Source organism: Maylandia zebra, linkage group LG20 (genome assembly GCF_041146795.1).
Source record: "Maylandia zebra isolate NMK-2024a linkage group LG20, Mzebra_GT3a, whole genome shotgun sequence".
NCBI lineage: Eukaryota > Metazoa > Chordata > Actinopteri > Cichliformes > Cichlidae > Maylandia > Maylandia zebra.
The window spans coordinates 27,261,681-27,286,931 of NC_135186.1; the positions used below are offsets into that span (position 1 = coordinate 27,261,681).

Consider the following 25,251-nt stretch of genomic DNA (forward strand, 5'->3'; position numbering starts at 1 on the left):
ACATAAACATGTACATACATGCATTTTACATACTTATTGCTCTTTCTGACACAAGCTCTAAGGGATTTGTGTCCATTAGCTAATGAACCAAGCATGCTTACATAAGGTTTATCACCTTTTTTGTCATGTTTTATAGTGAAAAAATGTATTTAGTTTTGGAAAAATAAGTCATCATTAAATCTTGCATATTATATCATGAATATAAGTGTTCATTTAATTAATATCTATTGCACCTTTTAAGTAAACATAAACTGTTCATAGGATTCTGGTGACAAGTTAATTAGACGACGGATGTTTTTAGTTGAACTTAGTAGTTAAACCTGCAAATGTATCTGGAACCATTGTTTTTATCTTATTTTTCTCTTCTTGTTTTCTTCGCTTAGTGAAAATACATTTTAATAATACATCAACACCTCGTACACAGTAACACCAATCCTAAATATGGACTCTTCCTGTGAACTGAAACCTTTTCTCTGCTTTCATAGATAAAAAATATACTCCTTTTACATTTTCATAGGAAGTATTTGCAGAAACATTTCCAAAGCCCGACTAAAGCTTTTGATTTTTCTTCCCCAGCAAACACTGTAGATGTATAATATTTCTGTACAGTTCTAATGAGCATCATTACTCCTGCATTGATGCAGTGCCAAATGAGCTCATTGAATTTTTAAAAAGGCACAGTTATTTAAAGCAAGTGATTTGAACATTAAATCTGCATCAAATATCTTCTTGAGACTCACATCACAGCAATTAAACATATTTCCTAAGCCCATTAGAAATTAAATGGATAGTGGTGGGGTAGGGTAGGTGCTGATTAAAAGAGCTCTATAAACTTGGAGAGGAGGGAATAATGTACTGGCATTCCCTATACTGACTGAATCACAAAAAGCTCATCTGAGAGGACAGCAAATTCAGCCGCTTTCATCTCAGCCTGAACAGATGGTAAGTGTACACAGCATTACTAGAACCAAGTCATTTTTAAACAACCTACTAAGATCTTTATCACTGAATGTGTTTACGAGTGTAGTAATCCATGCTGAATTCATCTGCTCAGAGCAAACCCCTTTCTTATGTCAAAACCCCCATCAAAGCGCCACACATCACGTTTGTATTTTTTCTCCCGGTATCTTTGATTCACTGGAGGTACATCAGGCGGCACCTGTGCCGAAGAATTTAATTTCTTCAGCGGATGCTAAGAAGCGACTCTGTTCTATTAGAGGGAGCACACTGTTCAGGACCATCGCTGTAGTCCAGTGAGCAAGAAATCTTGGCAAGACAAACACGATAAGCTCTGCCTCTCCTGAATCTTGACAGAATGCTGAAATTGTGTGATTGTTACAGGAGTGAAAATCCCTCAGGTGAAAAATACAACAGCGTAGCTTCACAGCACCTCACACTTATTTGGCAGATATGAGTCTGGACATGTCACAACAGCACTGCAATACATGGGAACAGCAAAATTAAAAGACCTTCTTTGAAATCCAATTTTCATATACTATTCATAAGATCCATATATGTTATTGTTTTCTGCTATAAGACTTCCTCAGTTCAGCAAATTAGCTTCAAAATTGGCATTTTATCTTTAGAAAATTAGCTTTTTATGTCAGCTTCTTCTAAGAAGACTGAACATCAGTTGGAAAATACAGTAACAGCATAAGCATAAATAGCAGGTACGGCCATAAATGTCAGCAGGAGATGGTTGATTAGATGCAATCTGAGTTTTAAATGAAACATCTGGAAAACGAGCTTAAAAGAGACAGGATACTATAAGGCAGATGCCAGAGGCAGTATGATACATGTGTTATCACCTCATATTTTATTCTGGAAGGACATACTGTGTTAGGAAAATTATTAAGATATAACATCTATCACTCTGACACATGACTCGGGGAGCAAATTTGGGGTGTGAATGGCTAAAAAGCTCATTTTCGCTGTATGTTAGAGCACTAAAATAATCTAAAACAAGGCATCATTAACACCTTCCAAACACCTTTGTACAACACTTAACTTTCATCCTGCTGAATCTCGCCTGTCGTCTCATGACGTCAAAAGAGTGAGAGACAAAAAAAATATGATTCACACGATTAATTTTTCCAAGAGGGAGAGAGAAACAAAGGTGGAAAAAAAGAGAAGAGAACAGACTTAGTGGTTAAAAGTACACTGACCTGCTTATGTTACAGCAACAAAGTGCTGCCAGTCTGCAGGGTGCAGACTCAATAGCCAAATACTACAACAGGGCAGAAACACATGTAAGTCGCATGTTAGTCTCTAACATTTATTCAGTGATCAGAGCTTGTGAGGCAGGGCAGTTTCTACAAGCAATACTAACTTGACACAAGACAAGTGACATAGAAATGCTCTGAAGACAAGACACAGTGTGATAACATGGAACACACACAGACAGTCCATTATAAACCAACACAGACTTCCCTTTTCTGCATGTTCTCCTCTTTGAAGAAAATCAACTTAACAAGGCTGTATTGAGTGGCTCGCTTGCTGCATCACAATTCACTTCCTAAAGCCAGGTCTGCACAGAATACAGTCTTAAGTACAGATTTAAGGCACCTCTCGTTCCAGTTTTACCAACAAAAAACAAACGAACAAAAGTAAAGTCATTGTGGAGTAAAATGAGTTGCAAGGAGCTGTAGGTCACGGGCACAGATTGAACAGCTGTACTCCTAGCACAGGCTGCAGCTACAAGCAGGGCGCACAGTGGAAGCAGAATCAGTGCAACGCTGCAGCTGACCACATCAAAGGCCTCAGCTGTGGGAAGTAAGGGAGAGAGGAAGGGACAGTATGACTCCCACAGCAGTCTTACTCCAGTTTGTGGAGCAAATATTGGTAAAACAGGACTTTCAGCTGGTAACGTTTACTTTCATGTAGCACTGTCAGAACACAAGCGCATCAGAACATAACTATCCACCTATAGTCCTACTTCTTAACATAAACAATTTTTTAAAAAGCTATCTTATCATTAAGTTAAAGCAGTAACTAATTTATGTTCTTAAATATTACATGGTTTTAAGTGGTTGGTGTCAGGTTATCCCTCCATCTGTGCATCCTTTCATGTCATTAGGAATGCTCAAGAGTGTCATGATTTGTTAGACTCCCCAGAGCTACGCTGAGGTCCCATGGCACCCCAGCATAGCATTCAAACAGTATTTGGAAAGAATGACATTTTATTCAGGTGTCAGTCAAATTCAGATATTTTTACCTCCTAACTTGTCACTGAAAATGAATGTTTTTTGCAGTTAATCTTTATTACAATAGAAATGTATTCACTTATTATAATTATAAAATTATGCAATATCGCATTGATTTGTCAACATTAGGATCTTTTGGTTGTGTATTATTTTATTATCTTGACATTTTGTGTGGGGTTTTTATGTAAAATACTTCCTGTATTACGACTACTTAAATAGGCAGAGCTGACCTTAGGACATGCGCTCTACTTTGGCACTGGATGTAGGAAAATGTAATTAAACACTGTTTTGGCCTTCAGCAAATGTAATGATGCTTTTTGCATCTACAAGCCGATTCGATCACAATGAGGGAAAAATGGAGCAACATTAAAAGAGTGTCCATATTTGAAATGGACCCACATTACTGAATGCCATAAAATCTGGTCAGTTAACTTTCAAACTGTGCAGCACAGATCCTATAAGAAGATCACACAAGCTATGACAGCCACAAATCTGAAATAACTTGAGCAAGCAAAAGTTGAGACGAAGAGTTTTCTGCTAGAGGCGGCAAAAACACTTGTGTAGTGCAACTAAGAACAAAGATACATTTCGGAAGAGACGCATGTAGAGACTCTGAAAATTGCACTTGCCAGTATAAGCTCTTATTATGTGTCCTGGATGTTTTAAAGGATATTTATTAAAGAACATAATCATTTCTTTTAATAACTATCTCAAGATAAACCAAAGCTGTTTCCATCACAATAATGAACTTGACTTCCTTTTGATTATCTTCCCTCTACTGAGCTACACCCACACCTCGTTTTCTACTTGTAAACTATACTAGGAAACAATATGGTAATCATTACTAAGAAACAATAATATCTTTATGGAAACTGACAAGAACATGGGGTATTATTTCAGCTCTGGAGACAACACCTTTGCTTTTGTGCTTATATGTTTTTCAACACCAAAATAAATCTTGCTGTGAAGTCATGAAGAGATTAGTGTTGCTTGACTGGTGTGGAAAATAATTTTCAGAAAGTATTGTAGCTAAGCCTGTGATCATCAGGACTATTTAAAGCAACAGTGTGCGAACTGCCGAGGGAGAATAATCTACAATGAGTACATGAGAGATATCAGCAGCTGTTAGGTGTCATATTATTCAGCAGTTTGTTTTTTTGTACACAAAACTGTGTGGAACCTTTTTGCTGTATATATAATTAATTTGCACAAAGTATATTATTTATATATTTCATCATGCATAACCATCACATTTCTTGATCTTCTCTTCCTCTCTCGCAGATCCCTCAGGTGAGCTACGCTTCTACAGCTCCAGAGCTGAGTGACAACACCCGCTACGACTTCTTTTCCCGTGTGGTGCCTCCAGACACATACCAGGCACAGGCGATGGTGGACATTGTCAAAGCTATGAACTGGAACTATGTCTCTACTGTCGCTTCAGAGGGAAACTATGGAGAAAGCGGGGTTGATGCATTTATTCAGAAGTCCCGAGAGGACGGTAAGTCCTTCTTCAAACATTTCCACAAGCATCCCCAGGTATTTAAAATTATGTTAAAGTGGTTCTCGTTTTTGAATCTCATTTTGTCAACCACCAAAAGTGTTTCCGTTTGAGTGAGAAAGAAATTCAGCCTCTGAAGTCTGAAATTGTAAACAGTATGATATTTAAAACTTTTTAAAAAACTGCTGACTTTAAAGATTGACTTTAAACATGATCATTTTCACACAGAAGCTGGTTTTGTTGCTGTTGCATTATTCTTTGTGTTGCGTGCTATTGAGAGATGTTCATAAAACAGGGTGAGGTTTGAACTGGTTATTTCGATTTCTTAAACTGAATTAATTGCTGTCAAAATGATCTGAAAATAGTTCTCAGACAGGATCAAGAGTCTGGCTTCAATTTTCTTGTTCTGGCTTTACCACTAACTAGCTGATTATCTTAAGCAGAGATGGCTAATGGCTAATGCTGCAAATTTGAACCATTTCAGTGAAATCTGCGTTTGCAACTGTTATCTCCATGGAATAATATGAGCTACACAGGTGTGCAGTCAGAGCACTGAGGGAATTAATTTTGATTATCAAATTCTGAGAAGGCTCAACAGAGTGGCAGTGAACCTGCAGAGCTAGCCTGAGGCATCATAAGGAGATAGCACTGCACAGTGCTGGGAATACAGTCAGTTTGGTGCAGCAAGCTGCCGGTACACAGTCAGCCTGACCCCTGAACTTCTTCTGTAGCAGAATGTAATCACTACAGACATGTCCAGTACTCTCTGTGCCACTGCGTCCATTCAGTTTCTGCCAGATTCAAGCTGCTGCCTATCATCAGTCTTCCTGGAAAGGCACCGACAGCAGAGCCCCCTGTGTGTCCGGCTCAGCTACCTCTTTGAACAGTCCACACAAAGGGGGAATCAAAGCCCCACAGGGAGATTTAAACTTTTCCTCTTCTTTTTTGGAAAATAATGTTTTTTCCCCACATACTTTAAATTATGTGTTTAATACTACTTAATACTGACCTTGCACATACACTGTATCAGCTTAAAAAAACATATTACATCTTTTAAAATCCCAGACTACACATAAAAAGAGGCAATGAGTTCTGAAGTCATGCCAAGAGTGGAATCATGCTCTAAATGAATGGAAAACGAATCTCAGAGAAATGTTCTTGCACATGATAATATGTTGAGCACAAGCTGGTGTAAATGATTAGCTTCAATGTGTTAACTTAAAATAGGTTTTTCCTATATTAGAAAAACCTATTTTATAAATCTTTGGGATTCTGAGTTTATGATATGAAACATAATGAATAAAACCTGTAATTTATGTCATGTGAAATGAAATTTTGAATATACTAACATATACTTGATAATATACTGAAAGAATCTTAAGTAATCCATGATCTATATTAATCTACATAATCAAAATGATAGCCTTCTGAAATCTTATTTTTTGGGTTTTTTTTTTTTTTTTTTACACCATCTTGGTTTAACTGAAACACTTTTTATTAACAGCTGTCATATGAAAAACAATATAAACAGTCTTGAGGCTACTTTGCACTGTCTTGAGGAATCCATTTCCACTGTTGCCACATCTTCAGTGCTCAAGTGTAATCTTGTTTTGCATCATTCCCGAAGCACATTAACAAGTCTTTTAGGAATATTGGTACTTCAGCTGGAACCTGAACCACATGGTATGGGCAAGCATTCTGTTTCTCAGAGGGAACAGACAGGTTTATCAGCTAACAGCCTATCAGAACTGTCATTCTGCTGCTTCAGATTTCAATCTATATCTTTTAACTTTCATCGGTAGAATTGCTCTCAATCACTCTTTGTCGTAAAAACAGTTCAAACACTGAGACAACTGGCTCATTTATCAAATACACTACAATGATAGAAGACAGGCTATCACAGTGGAACAGACAATAGTCTAGAGCAATGATTGTTTTAAACAACTGTAATAACTGATAACAACTGATAATTTGTGAACAGACATTACCTGAACTGGTAAAATGCTATTATATCAACATTTTTTTTAGGCCTAAAGATTAACTAACCTGTTCCAAGTTGGTTATATTCAAGTTGCGTTCAACTATCATTGTTCTATATATCCATGTATATGCACTGATGTAGATCTACAGTACCACTTGTGTTTAAAAAAAGAAGCGTTTATTCTTATATAAATGTGAATTCTTTGATTCCTAGTCTTGTGTACTTTGACGTCACATATACACATATATATGCATATATTATACTCACACACACACACACACACACACACACACACACACACACACACACGTGTACATATATATATATATATATATATATATATATATATATATATATGTATATGTATGAAAAGTCCTGTCAAGTCAGCCCATCTATATGCTTTAAATTGGACTGGAGCAAAACTTTTACATGTCGGCTTTTAAAGAATTGTTGAATCCAATCCTTTGGTCCAGTTCAGGTCTTTGAGTGATTATGTGAGCGAGACAGACAGAGGAGAAGCAGACAGCTCTGTCAAAATCAAATCCACAGGTATTTGGTTGCTAAATGGGTTCTGCAGTTGTCTGCTCACATAATAAAACAGCCAGATCACAACTGGCCAAATGTTCTGTCTCATTAAACAGCCAAAGGCCATACTGAGCAACAGTCTCCCCTGCCTAATGTCACCGTGGCCCTTTGCTGTGCTGTTTTGTGTGGAGAAAATCAGCTTTTTTCTCTAACATTTTCCATGCTGAAGGAGGTTAAAAATAAAGTGTAGTCCTATTGAATAAAAATGAAAATATTTTTTTATTAGGCTTACACAATCACTGGATTCATAAAACTTCAATTACTAGAATTAGTTGTTTATTCTGTTAAAACAACAAAACCATCAGGTTTCATACATAAAATCTGAGTAGAATTGAAACTTATGCCCAGTACTACTTTTTCATTGAGAATATTGCTAATTATGATGTTGATGAGAATCAGGCAGTTGTGTTGACCCTCAAGCTGTATGATGTTAAGGTCCTCTTGTCAACACGCTCCAGATGTTTCTGTGGTGTGGTTCAGACAGTTATATCTCTACTGAGTCCCGAGCAAGTTTCAGGCTCATAAATGGATATTTATAATTTTTCTAGCAGTACCCTGCTGTTTTATGATTCTGTTTAAGACTAGCTGGAGGACAACTGTAAAAAGTGCCACCATAATGCGACAAAAAGTAGTCCGGCCATTTATATATCTGCAGAGCTTTACTGTGTCTTTGTTTGCTTCCAAGCAAAATAGAAGTGAACGAATGCATTGCTGTTTGGTATTCAAAGGAGTGTAAGTCCTGGGATTACTTGTGTGTGTGTGTGTGCGCGCGTGTGTGTTGGATGATTTGGTAGAGCTGGAAGCAGCGGCACAGGTGCTAAAGTGTTGTGTTAGATGTTTGATAACACAAGGTCCTACTGTGAAATAATCTGGTATCATTGATCCAAGCTCACTGAACTTTCAAGAGGAAACTGAATTAAACTGATTTCACACAGCATTTGATCAGACTGGCTGGACTTATCAGAAAGGAAATAACCTTTACTGTTTCTGTGAAAGCAAGCATGAACTACAAGCGGGTGAGCACAACTAAGAGATCCTCAAGAATGGGCATGCATTTCACCTAACCTTGGCCTTCTTTGTACAGTAAGATGAGAACTGAGTTGAGATGGGTTGAAATGCTTCTTGTGGTTCCAATAGCAGAGCGGTTAGGGTATATACCACATGTGTGCATATCCCTTTATTGATGTAACCACTGATCAAATATCTCCCTGGGGTCATTTGCTGTGTGTTATCCTGCTGGTCTACCTCCCTCATTTCCTGTCACTATGCCACTAACAAAATAAAGGCCAAATTCTAAAAGGTGCCTTAAAAACAGCTTCAAATGACAGCATCGTTTTAGTATTACTAGGCAAAATTTACAACTGAATCGAACAAAATTCAATTTCACAACGAACTTCAAACTGACTGTTCAGTTTCACATGAAATATCTAGACTTTCTTCATCAAGTAGGAGTCTCCTATATTCAGTTTTAACAGCCTCTTTAGAGTTCTGCTTCTGTCGCAACAAATCAAAGAATAACACTCTGCCAATGCAGGGCAATACAGGTAAATGCATGCGATTGTTTACTACATGCCTAATGACGCTAATATACAAGAAGACCAATCCTTTCCAGATGGCCCAGAAGTCTGAAATCAAAGTGAAGATTATAGAATATACACAGCTGCTAATGCTAATGGTCAAAGCTCCTTTGACTACGATGACCTGGATGACTGAGAACCTTCACAGACCTATGTTTGTTTGTTTTTACTGTGTTAAAAAAGTCATTTCCAGTAGCTTTTCCAGTAGTTTGCATTTATTGCATCTAGTGCATACAGATCAGCTCTCCTTTCAGCATCTACTACTTCCAACATTTTTTCTTCTTCAAAAAGGCATCATGAAGTCAATTTTTAATAACCACATAACACATTTGCAAATCCTTCTCTCACTTTGGTAATACAACCTCTAAAAGAGAGGTACATTTACTGTTCAAATTCAAATTCAAATTCAAATTTTATTTGTCACGTACACAGTCATACACAGTATGATATGTAGTGAAATGCTTGGACAACTGCTCGTGACCTAAAGAAAACAAAAAAGGAAAAGGCTATGAATAAGATAGGAAATAAATATGAAAAATTAAAAAGGGTAAATTTAACTAGGAAGGAATAAAATATAAATTAAGGTTAAAAATGAAATAACTGTACAACACAAATTAGAATGAAGGGTAAATTTAACTGGGAAGAATAAGATAAAGATAAATATATAAATTAAAGTTGAAAATAAAATAACTGTACAACAAAATACACAATACACAATATAGAACTATATAAGAATGTATGAAGAAATCTAAATATAAATAAATATATACACAATAACAGCAGCTGTACAAGTATTAACCGGAAATGAAGAATATAGTGACCAGTGTTGTGCAAAACCAAAGTCCAGAAAGTCCAGTGTGTGTGTGTAAGAACCATATGTGTGGGTCAGTACTGTGTGGTGGTGTGATTGAGAGACCGTATCGCCTGCGGGAAGAAGCTCCTCCTCAGTCTCTCTGTGTTGGTCTTCAGGGAGCGGAATCGCTTTCCTGACCTCAACAGAGAGAACAGTCTGTTGTTGGGATGGCTGAGGTCCTTCACGATCTTCCTGGCCTTGGTCCAGCACCGCCTGCTGTAGATTGAGTGCAGGTCAGGGAGCTCGGAGCGGATGGCGCGCTCAGCTGATCGCACAACCCTCTGTAGAGCTCGTCTGTCCTGCATGGTGCTGTTCCCGAACCAGGTTAAGATGTTTCCCGCCAGGATGCTCTCTATGGTGCACGAGTAAAAGTTCCTGAGCACCTTGGAGGGCAGTTGGAAGTCTCTCAAGCGTCTGAGGTGGTAGAGACGCTGTCGGGCCTTTTTCACCACGGTGTTGATGTGACAGGACCATGACAGGTCCTGCGTGATGTGAACGCCGAGGTATTTGAAGCTGTCCACTCTCTCCACTGGGCACTCGTTGATGACGGGGGTCTGGTAGTTCCTCTCCTGCTTAGTGCTGAAGTCCACTATCAGCTCCTTTGTCTTACTGACGTTTAGAAGGAGGTTGTTCCTCTGGCACCAGTTCTCCAGATTCCTAATCTCCTTCAGGTAGGCCGTCTCGTTGTTATCAGAGATCAGGCCCACCACGACGGTGTCGTCAGCAAACTTGATGATGGTGGTGGAGCTGGTAGTGGCCACACAGTCATATGTGTACAAAGAGTACAGCAGGGGGCTCAGAACACACCCCTGGGGGGCTCCAGTGCTGAGAGTGGTGGAGGCTGAGACATGTCCACCCATCCTTACTGCCTGTGGTCTGCCAGTTAGGAAGTTGGAGATCCACTGACACATAGATGAGCTGAGTCCCAGATGCTCCAGCTTGGTGGTGAGTGTGGAGGGAATTATGGTGTTAAATGCAGAGCTGTAGTCTATGAAGAGCATTTTAACATAATTCCCCCTTCTAGTGTCCAAGTGAGTGAGTGATGTGTGGAGGAGATGAGAGATGGCATCGTCTGTGGAACGATTTGGACGGTAAGCGAACTGTAGTGGGTCCAGTGTGTCTGGTAGTGAAGAAATGATGAAGTCTCTGACCAGGCGTTCAAAGCACTTCATCACTACTGAGGTGAGGGCTACAGGGCGATAGTCATTGAGAGAAGCAGGGTGGGGTTTCTTCGGGACAGGAACAATGATGGACTCTTTGAAGCATGTGGGGATCACCGACTGAGATAAAGAGATGTTGAATATCTCAGTGAACACAGGAGCTAGCTGGTATGCGCAGTCTCTTAGGATACGACCTGGGATGCCGTCTGGTCCTGCTGCTTTCCTGGTGTTCACTCTCTTGAAGGCTCTCCTTACTTCATGCTCGGAGATGACGAGCACGTTTCCGGTGCTGGCAGTATCTTCCTGTCTGCAGCCGTTAGCGCCGCTAACACTAGCATTGTTGGAGACCTTAGCTGCAGCCTCGAAGCGAGCATAGAAAGTGTTCAGCTCGTCTGCCAGAGTCACGGCCGCGTTCGTCATACCGGTTGTTGGTGCTTTATAGTCCGTTATTGTCCTTAGTCCCCGCCACAGGCTCCTAGAGTCACTCTGTTGGAGTTGTGACTCTAGTTTCCTCCCGTAGCGCTGCTTCGCCTCTTTCACCGCCCTCCGCACGTTATATGACGCGGCTTTGTACGGGTCCATGTCCCCCGTCATGAGTCCCGTGTTGTAGGCAGCGGTGCGGGATCTCAGAGCATCGCGGATGGTTTTATCCACCCACGGCTTCTGGTTGGGAAACGTTGTGATAGTCTTTGTCTCCACGGTATCATCCGCTAGTTTCCCGATGAATCCCACAACCGCTTCCGTAAACACGTTGACGTCATCGTCGGAGCTGTTTCTGAACATGCCCCAGTCTGCGTCATCGAGTGCGTCCTGTAACGCGGCCACCGATTGATCCGTCCAGCGCGCGACCTTCCTCTGAACCGGAACTTCCTGTTTCAGCCTTTGTTTGTATTTTGGCATGAGGAAGATGGCGGCGTGATCAGATTTGCCAAACGGGGGGCGGGATTGTGCCTTGTAGCCGTCCTATTGTGCCTTGTAGCCGTCTATCATTCAAACATCATGAGTATTTCTATATCCTTTCTGGGGTCCAGGTAATTTCACTGTAAGATTCTTTGGGATGATTCATGTATAATTGTGAAAGTAATCAATAGAAAGTTAAAGACCTCTATTACAATTGCATTGAATGAGAAATAGTATTATTAAAGGCCATGACTTCTATTTTTCATAGGTAAGAATTGTAGATGCTAAAAACATGTTGGGACTTGTGAATTACTCCTTATTTTGTTTTGTGTTACATTGATGTGAAACTTTGTTAGTTACAGTAATGCAATTTCTGATTGAGCACACGAAATATGTTGACTTTATCAAGCTTCAGCTATGCTAGCCATTCTGTGATTATTTCATGCTTCTTAGAATAAAAATTAAAACCCATTACATAAATAAACCACTATACAGTGTTGTCAATACTATTTATGCTAGGCAATCTGGTAATCAACTAAATACATCGGCGATATAATATAATTATAATATAATTTATAATTTGTAAATCGGCGTAAATAAATCTGGTAATACCTGAAATGAGTAAAGAAAAACAACTGCTTATTTATGCAAGATAATTCATAATTTTATGTGGGGGGTGGGGGGGTGTTATATTGGTTGGGTCTGATTACCCCCTAACCCCCCTGGAAATTATGCCCCTGACTAAATTGATGCCAGTCCAAAGAAATGAGAAGTGAGATCATGACCAAAATTATTGGGATTCATACACAGACGACATAAATATCTAATAAAAATTTCATTGCACACTCACTAAAATAGTTGTCAAGATATTCCTACAAGTATCAACCACAATATAATAATAAATGTTAAGTATGGAGATTGCCAGCGTGAGTGGGTTTCACTCCAATGATGACAGTGGATTTGTGCTAATCCACCCAGTAGCTGTTGAAATATTTGTTGTTTACCAACCAACACATATTACTCTTCCTAGATTAACTGCACTAGGGGAAATAGTTCCTAAGCAGCTTCAAACAGGCTACTTCCCTTCATGTAACCATGCCACTTCTTTAAAAGTTATGAAGAGCAAATTTTAGACCACGTTTGGTTAAAATCTCAAAGTTTAATTTTGAACAAAGAGTAACTCACAGTTTCTGCAAAGTAAGGCCACTCAGGAATTTGTTTAGTCATGCTGAAATACATTATATTCTGAAATGACAAATAATATAATAAAAGAAGAAGAAAGCTTTTGTTTTTTTCACTACTTTATTTTCACTGTAAGGAGACACAGCAGAAGAAAGATTCAGGCATAAAATATTAACGCTAGACTATTCAAATGTTACATGCAGGACCTGTTTGCATGAGCCTCATAACTATGTCAGCCCCTGTTTGGGCATGATAAACAGTGTCATCATCAGGACAGTTTGTCAAATGACAGCATGTCAGGCAACCATTTCATCTGCTGTTGCTGGACTGTGACTGAAAACTTCCATCATTTCAGACACAGAGCTGTTTTCCAAAAGCTGTTTTCATTTGGGCATATCCTTTGTCTCAAACTGCCTCTTGGGATTAAGGCTGAAGTGTCATTATGGAAAATGATTAAAAGAAAAGAGGGATAAAAGTACGGTGCCTTGTTATAGACACCATTGAAATGCAAGACCGTCCTTGATGCACAAGTCTTTGGTCCTTCACAAGATTTTGTTGTGTTTGTGATTCTGTCCGAAAAGCTGCTATTCCTCTAGTGTCCTTATTAGAGAGCGCAGGTCTTCTATAGTAATGGAAGGTGCAGTCTGTGTCAGTTTATTCTCACCTTGTGAAAAGAAGTGCCATTTTCTTTCAGTGGATATTGTATACCTATTTATTGCATCCTTTATATAATCAAGTTTAGTGAGTATTATGGAATCAGACGGTCCCAGTATTTGAAATGAAAGGTGATTATTTTGTTTTTCATCTGAAGCAAGCCTACAAGACGAAACATTAAATGTCAGTATGACAACGTTTCTTCCCCCTGCCCCCCATATGGCGGGGGCTTTACTTTTCCTAAATTTGGACACTGACATTGCAATCTGCAATTAATTGAATGGATAGTATAAAATTGTAATTAATCAGATTTCCTTGCAAATGACAGTAGAAGCAGAGGAAAAGGGCAGCAAATATAGCACAGCGCAGGATGACAGGGGGATTATGCAAATGTTAGAAATGAGAGTTGCGTACTGCACCCTTTGTCATGAGGGAAATGTCAAGAGGAGTGATTTGAATACTCATTAACCTGAAAAGCCGTGAGAAAAATATTGTCAGAAGAGTTTTTCAATAATATTGAAAATGTTTCAATAAACACAGGCTATTACTTACTTATGTAAATTCACCTTATGATTTTATGATACTATGGCTATAATTAAGCTATCACTATGACAAAGACAGAATACTATAGTCTCTTTAATGAATTGATTCTTATTAATACAGCTTTGTTTTGCTGTGATAGTAAGAATTACTAGAACAGGTAATCAATTCAGAAAAACAGATGACAGCATTATGTAAATTTATAGCTTTGCATTATAAAGTGTACTATTCCAATTATACAATGTGTGGAAGAAAGGAAGTCAGAAGACCGGAAGGAAGAAAAGACGCAAGGGAGGAACATATTCCTGCACCCCCGGTTTAACATGTCAAACACAGGAAATCCTTAAGAGGACTTAGACAGCTGCTCCTTCCACTTCAGGCCTTGTTAAGTTCTGATGAGTGCCATATTGGGCTTCTGAGGGTAAAAGAAAACTTTAGGGGATTTTTCTCGTAAACTGTACATCCACCCATGTCCTTGGTATTATACTTGAAACCCCAGCACTGTTCACCTATTGAAATTATTTAAACTACCTTATCAGCACTAAATGGCCAAAGGCAACAAGACTAGAGGCCACAGAACCATTCAAAGGCTACATTTAGATTTCAGGATTCATACATAAATCATGTTGAACAGATATAGAAATGAAGTTATCTAATTTCATTAAACTCATACTGTAACATTTTGATGGATTTCCAAATGCTTTTGACAATTTTAATTTAGTTACATTGTTATGCTGTTCTGTCTACTTAGCACTTCCCTATTTTCCACTGTTCATTACCTTGTTTGATTAGCACTTTGCACCACTTTGCAAATGATTTCATGCCTTTACAGCTGTCACAACTACATTTTCAAAGGATGCTTTATGTTACTTTCAACCACCTGGAACTTGATTCCTCAGACTGAAAATCAATGAAGGGTTTTAGCTGCAGGTGCGCAGAGAGAGAACGATTGTCAAGACTTTGCCACTGATCTTGTATTTGCATAATGTGCTTTATCTCTATCATGTCACAGAGAATTGCCAACCCTGCATTGCAGAATATCTCAAACTTTCACTGATGCCACAAAACACAATCTGTCGGTTCTCTTTATCGGGTTAAAGTTTCTCAGTTACAATATCTAATACTTTACTGGCACTGAAAAGTGAAGTTGTGCAATTCACAAATTTTTTTCTGGACATGCATTTAAAAGTTTAGAAGTTTGCATAATTGGCAAACGAACACATTTTGTGGATTTTATTAAAAATGAGTGAGTGAGTTAATAAAGAGATACCAATTGTTCATGGAGAAATTTAACATTTTCCACATTGTGAAAGTATAAAGATTTAGACCAATATGCTGATGCTAAAGCAAATTTAGAAAATGGGGTATACTTATCTGAGAATAGTTTATCACTGCATCACGGAGAAGGTGCAAGTCTTGGGCTCAGCCAATATAAAGTAAAGCTGCTTAATTACAAAAAAGATGAGGTAGATGGGTCCTGCTGCAGTGTTAGGGTATACTTTTGAACCATAACATACTTTAATAGTTCTGCACATTTCTGAAAGAAGCAAGGATATGTAACATTTTCTGTCACTTGAAATATAATTCTGAAAATATTTGACCATTTGTAATGGGCTTATGTACCAAACCAGAAGCAGATCTCTATTTATATCACTTTTCACTGATGTTCTCAGACTGAAATCTCTTACAAAAGAGCACTTTGCACTATTTATAAGAGCTACAAAATATAATGCATTTACTCAAGGGTAGAAACCTGATTTGCTTTTAAGTAACAAATTCAAAGACATGTCTAAACCTACAGTACATCTGTGCTTTTTAATACTATCATGATACGTGTGTTGATTCCTCTTATCTTTTCTTGGGGAAAATAGAACTGCAAATGTAACACAGTACTTTATCATGTAAAATTTTCTGTTAATGTGAATACTTAGTAATACTGAATATAAGGCTAACTCTTCAGGAAGTAGGAGAGGACTATTTTTTATTCATTAGAAATCTTGTTTATTAGTAATTGTGTCTTGGAGAAAACTGTTAAAAACAAGCAGTGCTTTCTCATAGCCAAACCCTATACATACTCAGTCACATTTGACACACAGAACAGTGTCAATGTATTGTCTAATAATCAAGCACTTTACTAATTACTGTGCCTCTAGTCCTTCTGTATCTAATTCTTATCAGAAATAGTGTAATTTAGTAGAAAAGAAATCCACAATTTATAGACAAATTAACCAATGAAAATGTGCTGCACCTGCTCCTGAAAAGCAAAGCAAACCAAACACACCATTTATGACATCCAAAGGATCAAAATAACCTACGATTATATGCCAAAAGACAGAATGTCAACCACTATTTCATTTTGAAGCGTGTACCGATTACATAGTCTAACAGTGTGTGTAGGTGCAGGATCATTTTCAGAAATTCTTGGAAAACATAAGAATATGCCCCTCAAGGCCTTCTGTAGCTCTTCACCCAAACCCACTCATGATTAGAGAGCACCATTAATGTTTGCCTTGCAAGAGGAGGCAGTGCATACTTTAAACTCTTCATCTTTGGCTTAGAGATATATTCACATTAGGAGACATGCTATGCAGATTCTCCTTAGTAAGAGGAAAGTCCCGTGTTTGTCAGGTGACTCATTTTACCACAGTGCAGAAAACCTCATTTCACAGTGCTTAGAGGCCTGCCTTTGATTTATAAATCATTTGCACTCAGAAAGAAAATGTCATTCAGTCATTCTCAAATCTAACTCATAGTTACCCCAGAGCCTTTTTATTCAAGATCTGGGAACTCACTAGACGACATGCTATTCAGCAAAACTGCTTAATTAAAAATAAGACAAAGTTCTTTTCTAAAGAGTAGAAACACATTACCCAAATATCTACGTATGGATTTATGCAACCTTCGGTCAAATTGTCAGCTGCATATGGAAAAATAAATAAATAAATTTAAAAAAAAAAACCTCAGATTGATACAATTTAGAACTTCACATTTGCTGAAAAATAGGACAGTGTTGGATTTCTCAACCTCCTGCTGACGCAGACAAATCATTTGTGCTTACACCACCGAGTTGAAATAATCATTTTAATGTATGTCATGGTAGTCAATAAACAGTGCTCTCGCTTGTTCCAGTAGCAATAACATTTCAAAACATATTTCTAAAAAAAATGGATGTGCTGAAACGTAAAACTAGGGTTCTTATGAATATATTTTAAATTTCAAATAGATCAAAAGCCCTACCACAAAATATTTGATATCTGATAATTGTTACTAAATTGACTTGACATTGCAAGTGCCGTGATTACATGATTTCATAAATAATGTAAAACGAATGCAGAGGAAAATAAAAATAAATATTCTTAGCAGTACATCTTCCTTTTGTTGCACATCTTTCTGATTCAGTGGGTACACCACTAACATTGACCCTAAACACTGAATAACCTACTTATAAATAATGAATAAAGGCATTAATAAGTTATTTCAATGATGCTTTTATTGAACAAGGTCAAAGTGTTTTTCGTCCATGTTTATACCTCCCACCCTTTATAACATCTTGTGCTTTCTTTAAAAAGTACACTGCAGTGGAGGCACTGCATGTTTACAGCACGCACTAACTTGAAGAAACAGTGTGGGATGAATAATATGTACAAAATAGCATGTTCTGTCACTGCTGCCCTCTTGCCCTCCATGAGCTTCCCCTGCACTGTGGAGATAAATATAGAGTGTGTCCACTTCCCTCCGGGACTTACAGTGTGCTGATATCAGAGCAAAGTTGCTGACAGATGTTGGACCAGTACTGGTTGCCATTTGGCTTAAGAAAATAGCCATGTCAACAAATACTTTCAGTTGATCCATCAGCTTAGAGGCCGGAGTGTAACAAAAGTTCCACCATGCTGTGGCCTTATATAATACTACTTTCACAGATTGTTAGCAGATTCATCAATACAAGTTTGAGTGGACCTTTTTTGTTGTTGTCGTTGTAATAGAGGCCAAAGATTAGAGCCTTGCAGTCAATTTAGCCACTAGTTGAGAGTACAGCCCCTGCAAATTGGTTCTTTCTATACCTTCTTTTTGATATTTAGGAAATAAAATATATATCTGTACCTGTACCAGGTTAATCATCTTAGTTTAGACTATTTAGTGTATGAATTTTGATAATCAATATGATGTACAGCACCAGTTAAATGGAATATCATGAATTAAGTGAATCAAAGGGGCAATGTGTTGATTCGACATGGTGTGCAAAACGTTTTAATTCTAATTTTTGTCATGCAGTTGGTCAAAGTTGTTTCCGAACATCCCTCTGCTGTTTCACCAAATTGAATTCACCCCCCAAAAAATATTCTAATGGATATTATAACATAAAAACTAGTTTATGTTACAATTTCTTATTTCTTTTTTCTTTTTTAACAGCATATAATACTTTATAACGTGCCTAAGTAACCATTAAAAGAAAAGCAGGACACATTTCATTGCTGACTACAATTCTAACAATAAATGTGTGGCAGGGTTAGATTTTGCGTTGTTACAAAAAGGAAAAGCATGCAACATCAAACATAACTACAGCCATCAAATACATCAAATAGTTTCTGTAAAAAAACAAAACTGATGTCCAGTACAAATGCTGCCAGATCTGTCATGCGAAAGTAGAATGTACTGGCCAACATTACATGAATAAATTCATATAGGCTTTTTTAAAAACATGTTTCAGTATCTATATGTGGCATGTGAATATAGCTTTTTGATAAATCCCATTTAGATTACAACATATTTTATTTGGGGTGTCTTGTGGTATACTATCATTATAGAAAGTACATAACACAGGAAGATACACCACAGTCTTCTTTAATCCAATCTAATTTCACACACCACCATGCAGATGTCTTTCTAATTAACATCAGAGCATATCCCCTTGAGTATGTTTGAAACCCATTATAAGACTACACAGCAATCTGGGAAATTGCTTTCTATCATTTTGTTTCATCTTATGCTTCTTTGATAACCAAATATCCAACAGTACCATTTTAGTAACATGGCATAGATTAGCAACTCTATTGCTACTGGGTTGTTGAAAAATCAAGAACTCAAAATGTTAAAAAGACCTGGCACATTGCTGTGGCTTCTGCTACTTAATTGAATCAACATGATGCTTCAGGGTTTGGACTGATATTTTAACATAAGTCCAAGCTGACATATCCATCATGTCTCAAATGACATGTTTTATCTGGAAGACTTTGGCCAGGGAGTACACGACATTGTTTCATCTATCCAAGTTATACCTGAACTAAAAGATAGTGTTTTAAAGTGTTTTGAAAAGCTAGGTAATGGAAAACTGTCCTATGGCACAGACATAGCAAACTCTGTACTGTGTGTAAACCTTTTAATCATATTTGCCAGTTGTTACAGCTGGTTTAAAGAAACTGTGGGTGTACTCACACTAGGGTATGTGTGCAGCGTCCAAGCACATTTGACCCCCAAAGTTCAGTTTGTTTGACTAATGTATTCATTTTGCTCTATGTGAACAGTGCCCTGGGCCAGGTGTCCTGGCACTGTTCCTGGAGAGTCCTGGCCCAGGGCACTCTGGGACATATTTGTATAAAATATCTACAGTACAGGACTGTCTATTTTTATGGTCTCTTAGTACATATCTACTGTTCTCCAGTATAGATATTTATCTACTCTGACAGAAAAGTCAGACAGAGAGCATGTGTTCACTGAAATCTGAGAGGGGGAACTTGATTCGCACGAGCTTCACACAAAAAACAGTTCAGCCTAATTTTCCCAGCAGTACACAATAGTGAAGCCAGGACTCGTCACAAAATCTAGCCCAAAGCTGCTCCCCGATAATAACCTGATGAGTTATCCAGACGGAGCAAAAAGACATCATTGCGTCTGAAATGAATTTTAAAAGAAGAAACAATGTGTATATGCACACACATACAGTACAACCACATATAGGTATAATAACTAAGACTGCTTTTATGAAATGGGGCAGATAAAAGCTTTAGATATGAAAAATGGCACAGATGCTTGCCATAATCAAGACAAATTGCATTGATAGATAGGGAATAGGGGCCATTCATCTTCTTCCCCCAAATAAAAAAGCCATTCATGTTCATGTGCAGTCTCTGTCATGTACCGCGTATACACTTAGTCAACATGTTGTTCCTTTGTAATGTTTTACACCTGGTACAGGCAGGAGTTGTCTTTAATTCACCCAATCTACTGAAAATAGCAAAAATGGAAGAAATCTGTTAGTCTGGGCCATCTCTGCAGCTCTGCAGTATATAATAATTATAATGGGATATTATACTGTAATTGAACCCCTGAAGAGAAATTCATTTCCTTTCATCCCGTCAGACCTGCACACTGAGGTGAGTGCACAGCATCAGTGACAGAAAAGCACCTCAGGGACTTTGGGGTGGGAGATTTAGAGTCTTGCTCCAGGACACTTTAGCATGGTGGTTGCTCTAACATGGGACTGAATGTGAGCCTTTTCAAGCAGGGTCAGTCCCCTTAATGATTTCAGTGCGAGGTTTCCCTCTTTCTCTTCCCAGTGCTTCTCTCCCTCACACTCACTCACTGCATTCTGATAAGACAGGAGAAACATTATCTGTAAAAAGAGATGATGTACCAATAACAAAGCGCTGCAGCTCATTTATAGTAACATTTTACACCACTGAATGGTCACGATTCTACCTGTACTCTTCTTTTTCTAGCTTAGAACCAATTCCATCCATCCATTTTCTCTCACTGCGCCGGTTTAAAAGCAGGACACTTTGCCAGTTTATAGCAGGCTTCTGGTGAACTGATTTGCATAAATCATGTTGTTTACAATTTACTAAATCAATGGGGTATTTTTTTTTATCTCTGTGTACAGGTATCACCATGGGCTGGTTTTGTTTTTTTTAAGTTTCTTAATTCTTTGATCTCATGTGCCATTATCTGGTTGACGTAAACCACCGTGATCACACTACGGAGGCAGAGCATTGCTGATCTTTAGAGACTACTGGTCAGCACCATGGCTGTACAGAGAACTAATAATGGAACAACACTGCTGTTCAAAGCAGATGGGATTTCAAAGCTCTGAGAAACTCAAGCTGGTTTTGTAATTATTAACTGATTGTGTATGTAGCCTAATAAATAATTTGCTGCCATGCAACAAAGCACCCAGGGTGTTGATGTATTCATTTAACACTGAAAAAACTGTCAAGTATCCATTGATAGAAATCGGCTCAACGTTAAAACTATAGAGGAAAAATTAGTTTGGTGATATTTCTCTCTATTTTCCTTGTGTATTTCTATCCTCCATATGAAAATGATGTCTGTTTGGTTAGGGCATCCCAATAAACTTAGTGTTTATGTACCTGCATCTTTGTCACGCTGCCAGCCTGGGGCTATTTTGTGCGCTTCTGTGCTACTCTTCACCAGCCACATGAGCTGAGCTGCAATCAGCTATGATGGTGGGGAATATTTAATGTTCATGGGAGCAACGTTTTTCCCACGGGTGTCAAATGAGAGGGAATATTAGTGTTCCGAACTATTAAGGGAACAGAGACCAGAGCTGACAGTGGAAGACACAAGAGGAGATCAGCAGTCTCCTGAGCAACGGATATTTTTAGAGGTGATTTTTCAATTTGGCTCAGAAGTTGAGAATTGTATAGGATAAGTGTTAGGAAACACATACAGCTCTTGAAGGTTTTCACAGTAGCTGCATCAGAAGTAGGAGCATTGCATCTGGCGTGTATTTGAACATTTGAAAGATTCATCAGGACAGTTACAACACTGAAGGTCAGTGTTTGGTGTTGAAACCCAGCAGTTCAGTCTCTTTCGCTCTTTCACTGATTGTTATTGTACAGGTAGTTTTAATGTAGCCAACAATAAAATGTAACTATAATTCAATATGTACCTGGAGAAGTACATTTCATCGTTTTCATAGGATTACTCTACAGTTGCATTTAGTTATTTCATAACTGTCTCTGCATGTTGTTGGTCAGCTTGCTGAGTTTAAGGAAAGTGTTGAAAAGTGGTGTACAGATAAGAAGGGGCCAGTCCTTCAAGGCATCCCTCTAACTACATCCTGTCTGATAGCAAGATGGAATCAGGCGAGTAGTTTATTGAAAAATCTGATTCTTGTAGAGACTGGTCTAATTTAATAATATTAATATAAAATTTGCAATAAGCAAGACCTATAATTAGGCCAATTAAAAGCCACTTAGGTTGTGTAAAAATACCATTCAGGAACTGCCTGGCATAGCTGAATCATATATTTATATATAAATATATTTCTCTGCATTAGTCTATAGTCTTTTTGGAAAATAAAAAAAAGTATCTTGCTCAGTGGCTGCTTCCGTCTTAGGATTTGAGCCATGACTAAAGATATTAGTCAAATAACCATATCTTTAGTCATGTTATATAACAGTAGTAAAAAGAAAAATAAAGAGGAAAAAAATCAAATGCATAGATAAATCAGTGGTGAAATAAACTGCCATGTGTACCCTAGCGCTAACAGAGTTACACCAGTGGCCCCGTGGAGGACCCAGTTTTGTGCACGTCCGGTCCTTCTGGTATTCTCTGTGCAAGTTAAACAATGCTGCAGCCTGCCGCTGTGATGTGAGAAGAGAAGAAAAGGAAGGGATGAGTGCTCTGCTTCGATATAGCAGATGTTGTGGGAATGGGGGACTGAAGTACCAGTGAGGCAAAGACATAGAGTCTAATGATTGATAGAGTCTCTGAGAGCCGAGCTGCTGCAAAATTTCCCATGTGATGTGAGTGTAACGACAGCGAGTTACGCAGATAAACCTCTGTTTCACTTTAATCAAAGACTGAACCGTCAGGAGCTTTTATTTTGTAAAAAGATACGTAAATATCATGACTTATAACATACTGTACAACCTTTCCTACATACTTCTAAATATTTGATTCCACTTACCGTTCACTAAAACAACCCTAGATTTACACGCATTAACCTTTGTAGATCCATGATTAAAACTACAGGATGGGAAGCACAAAGAGAGACTGTGAATAACCATTAGAGGTTCATGGTTCACTACTTTCAGTACTGATTGAAGCCAGCAATGCCATTTCAGTTTTTAAAATTGCATAGTGTAACTCTGACTCTCTGTCTTTTTGTTAAAACTGAGGACAGAGCTCATCATCGGCAACAGTCAGGTTTCTTCATGCTCATAAAGAATGCATTTCCTCCATGACAGTAAAACACATAGCAGGAGCCATCTGAATCTCCTGCAGATTCAGAACACTAACTACTTTTAGTGAAAACCTACTCTTAAAGACAAACTATAAATGGACCAAAATGGACTGACAACCTGTCAACATTACTACAAACTCCAAATCCTCTCCTTAAACACATCTAAACACAGATCTGTCACTCCACTATTACATAATGAACTCGCCCTTTTATTCAGGCTAGTACACTAACCTTGCCCAGTGGTTATCTACAAGATTTACTTCTAGGACTGCAGTTATACTGACTAAACAGACTGATGACAGTTTGGTTAACAAGGCTTACTGAGAAGACATTTTCAGAAATATTACAATATCATAACTTCACATCAGATTTTGGCAACAACAGAACAGCCAGTATTGCTCGCTACTATAATCAATATTGAACAACTATGTGAAACGTGTTTAAAGAAAGTCTTCCAGATCACTTTGTGAGCAGTGTGCTCTAACTGCTCACAAAGTTTTATTGGCTTGATAAAGTAGTTTGTTGTGTAATCTTGCAACACCAGACAGCAAACAGATGGCTTTGAAAACATGCCTATGCCACCTTGCCTGAGTAATCATTACTCTTCACAGAGAAACCTACCTTACAACGTGCTCAAAAGCCAAAGCGTAAAATAAATAAACTTAACTTCACCTGCCTAAAATATAAATTAGGAGTGTTATGATGATGTGGAGTATAATGCCATCTGCTTTGGAAGCTTTGAAATTCCAGATTACTAAATGATGACTCGGTTAATTGTGATATTCAAGTTGTGCTTTTTTGGCATGTAAAAACAAGTAAATTAGATGTTCAGATTTGATTGAACTATTGCTTGAGTGCAGAAGGAAACATTACTTAACAACAAGACATCAACCAGTGCACACAACAGGATGAATCTGTTTCTCCAGTAAAAGAACTTCTAATCCATTTACTGAAAAGGGAATTTAAATGTAAGCCGGAACTGCTGTGTTGCACTCATGACATGCATGACCAGCAGAAATCTATACATGAAAAACAAGAAAAGGTTTCAGTAGAACAGCATTGTTATATTTTCTCCAGGATAAAATAAAACAATAGTGCAAGCCAATGACTGATCTCCCGTTTGACTTAACCAAATGTGACTTTTTGTAACCATGAGTCAAGTAGCCCAACGTCATTCATTTCGTGGCATCCTCTATTTTTTACTGATATTTCCACTTTCACAACCTATTAGTAACTGAGCAGGGGCAGGTTTTGTTTTATGGTGTGTGTATGACTGCCATGAACTGGACTAGGGGGGTATTATTTCTGCATTGATTGCTCACTGGGCGGGCTTTGTACTGGGTCCCGAAAGGGAAATTCATTAGCATGTGCATATTCTCCGTGGCATTTTGGCAGGGTGACAAAACAGTTATCCTGAAATGTTGCATTGGGAGTTAAACAGCCTTAGCTTGTTGGTAACCAGGGGACATCCCCTCTTGCCTTTAGATTTGTGTTCAATAGAATGTAAGAAGGTGTGGATGCTCTTTAAATTGATCCATGGAGAATTGCTGTAGCTATAAATTGGTACATATATTCTTTCATGATAATTTCCTTGGCAAAACCCATCAGCCATTCCCACATTGTTGCAATTTCATCATGGCTGCTGATGAAATGGATTCACCCTTTACAGTCCTCAGTTAATACACAATTCTAATCTCATAAATCTCTTTTCTTTGCGTTTCTTTTTTTTTGGTGGCTCAGAAGTTAGAGTGTGTTGTTTGCTGTTAAGAAGGTTAGTGGTTTGATCTACAGTTTCTACATCTATAATTTATGTTAAAGTGTCTTCGGGCAAGCTAAAGAAACACAAGTAGCGCTTTATTCATCCATTTGGGTTTGCATGTGTGCATGTGTCTGTGATTGCAGCTTGTAGTGCA

General features: G+C 38.1%; 1 protein-coding gene across 3 annotated transcripts in view; it reads left to right on the forward strand.

Annotated features, from left to right (window-relative positions):
• Window positions 1-25,251, forward strand: part of LOC101471251 (metabotropic glutamate receptor 4) — a 202,518-nt gene that overhangs the window by 130,607 nt on the left and 46,660 nt on the right. For all 3 annotated transcript variants that reach the window (XM_014412822.3, XM_014412820.3, XM_014412821.3), the window contains one exon: window positions 4,485-4,701. In XM_014412822.3, the coding sequence (XP_014268308.1) occupies window positions 4,485-4,701 (217 nt within the window). The remainder of the gene's footprint in view (window positions 1-4,484; window positions 4,702-25,251) is intronic.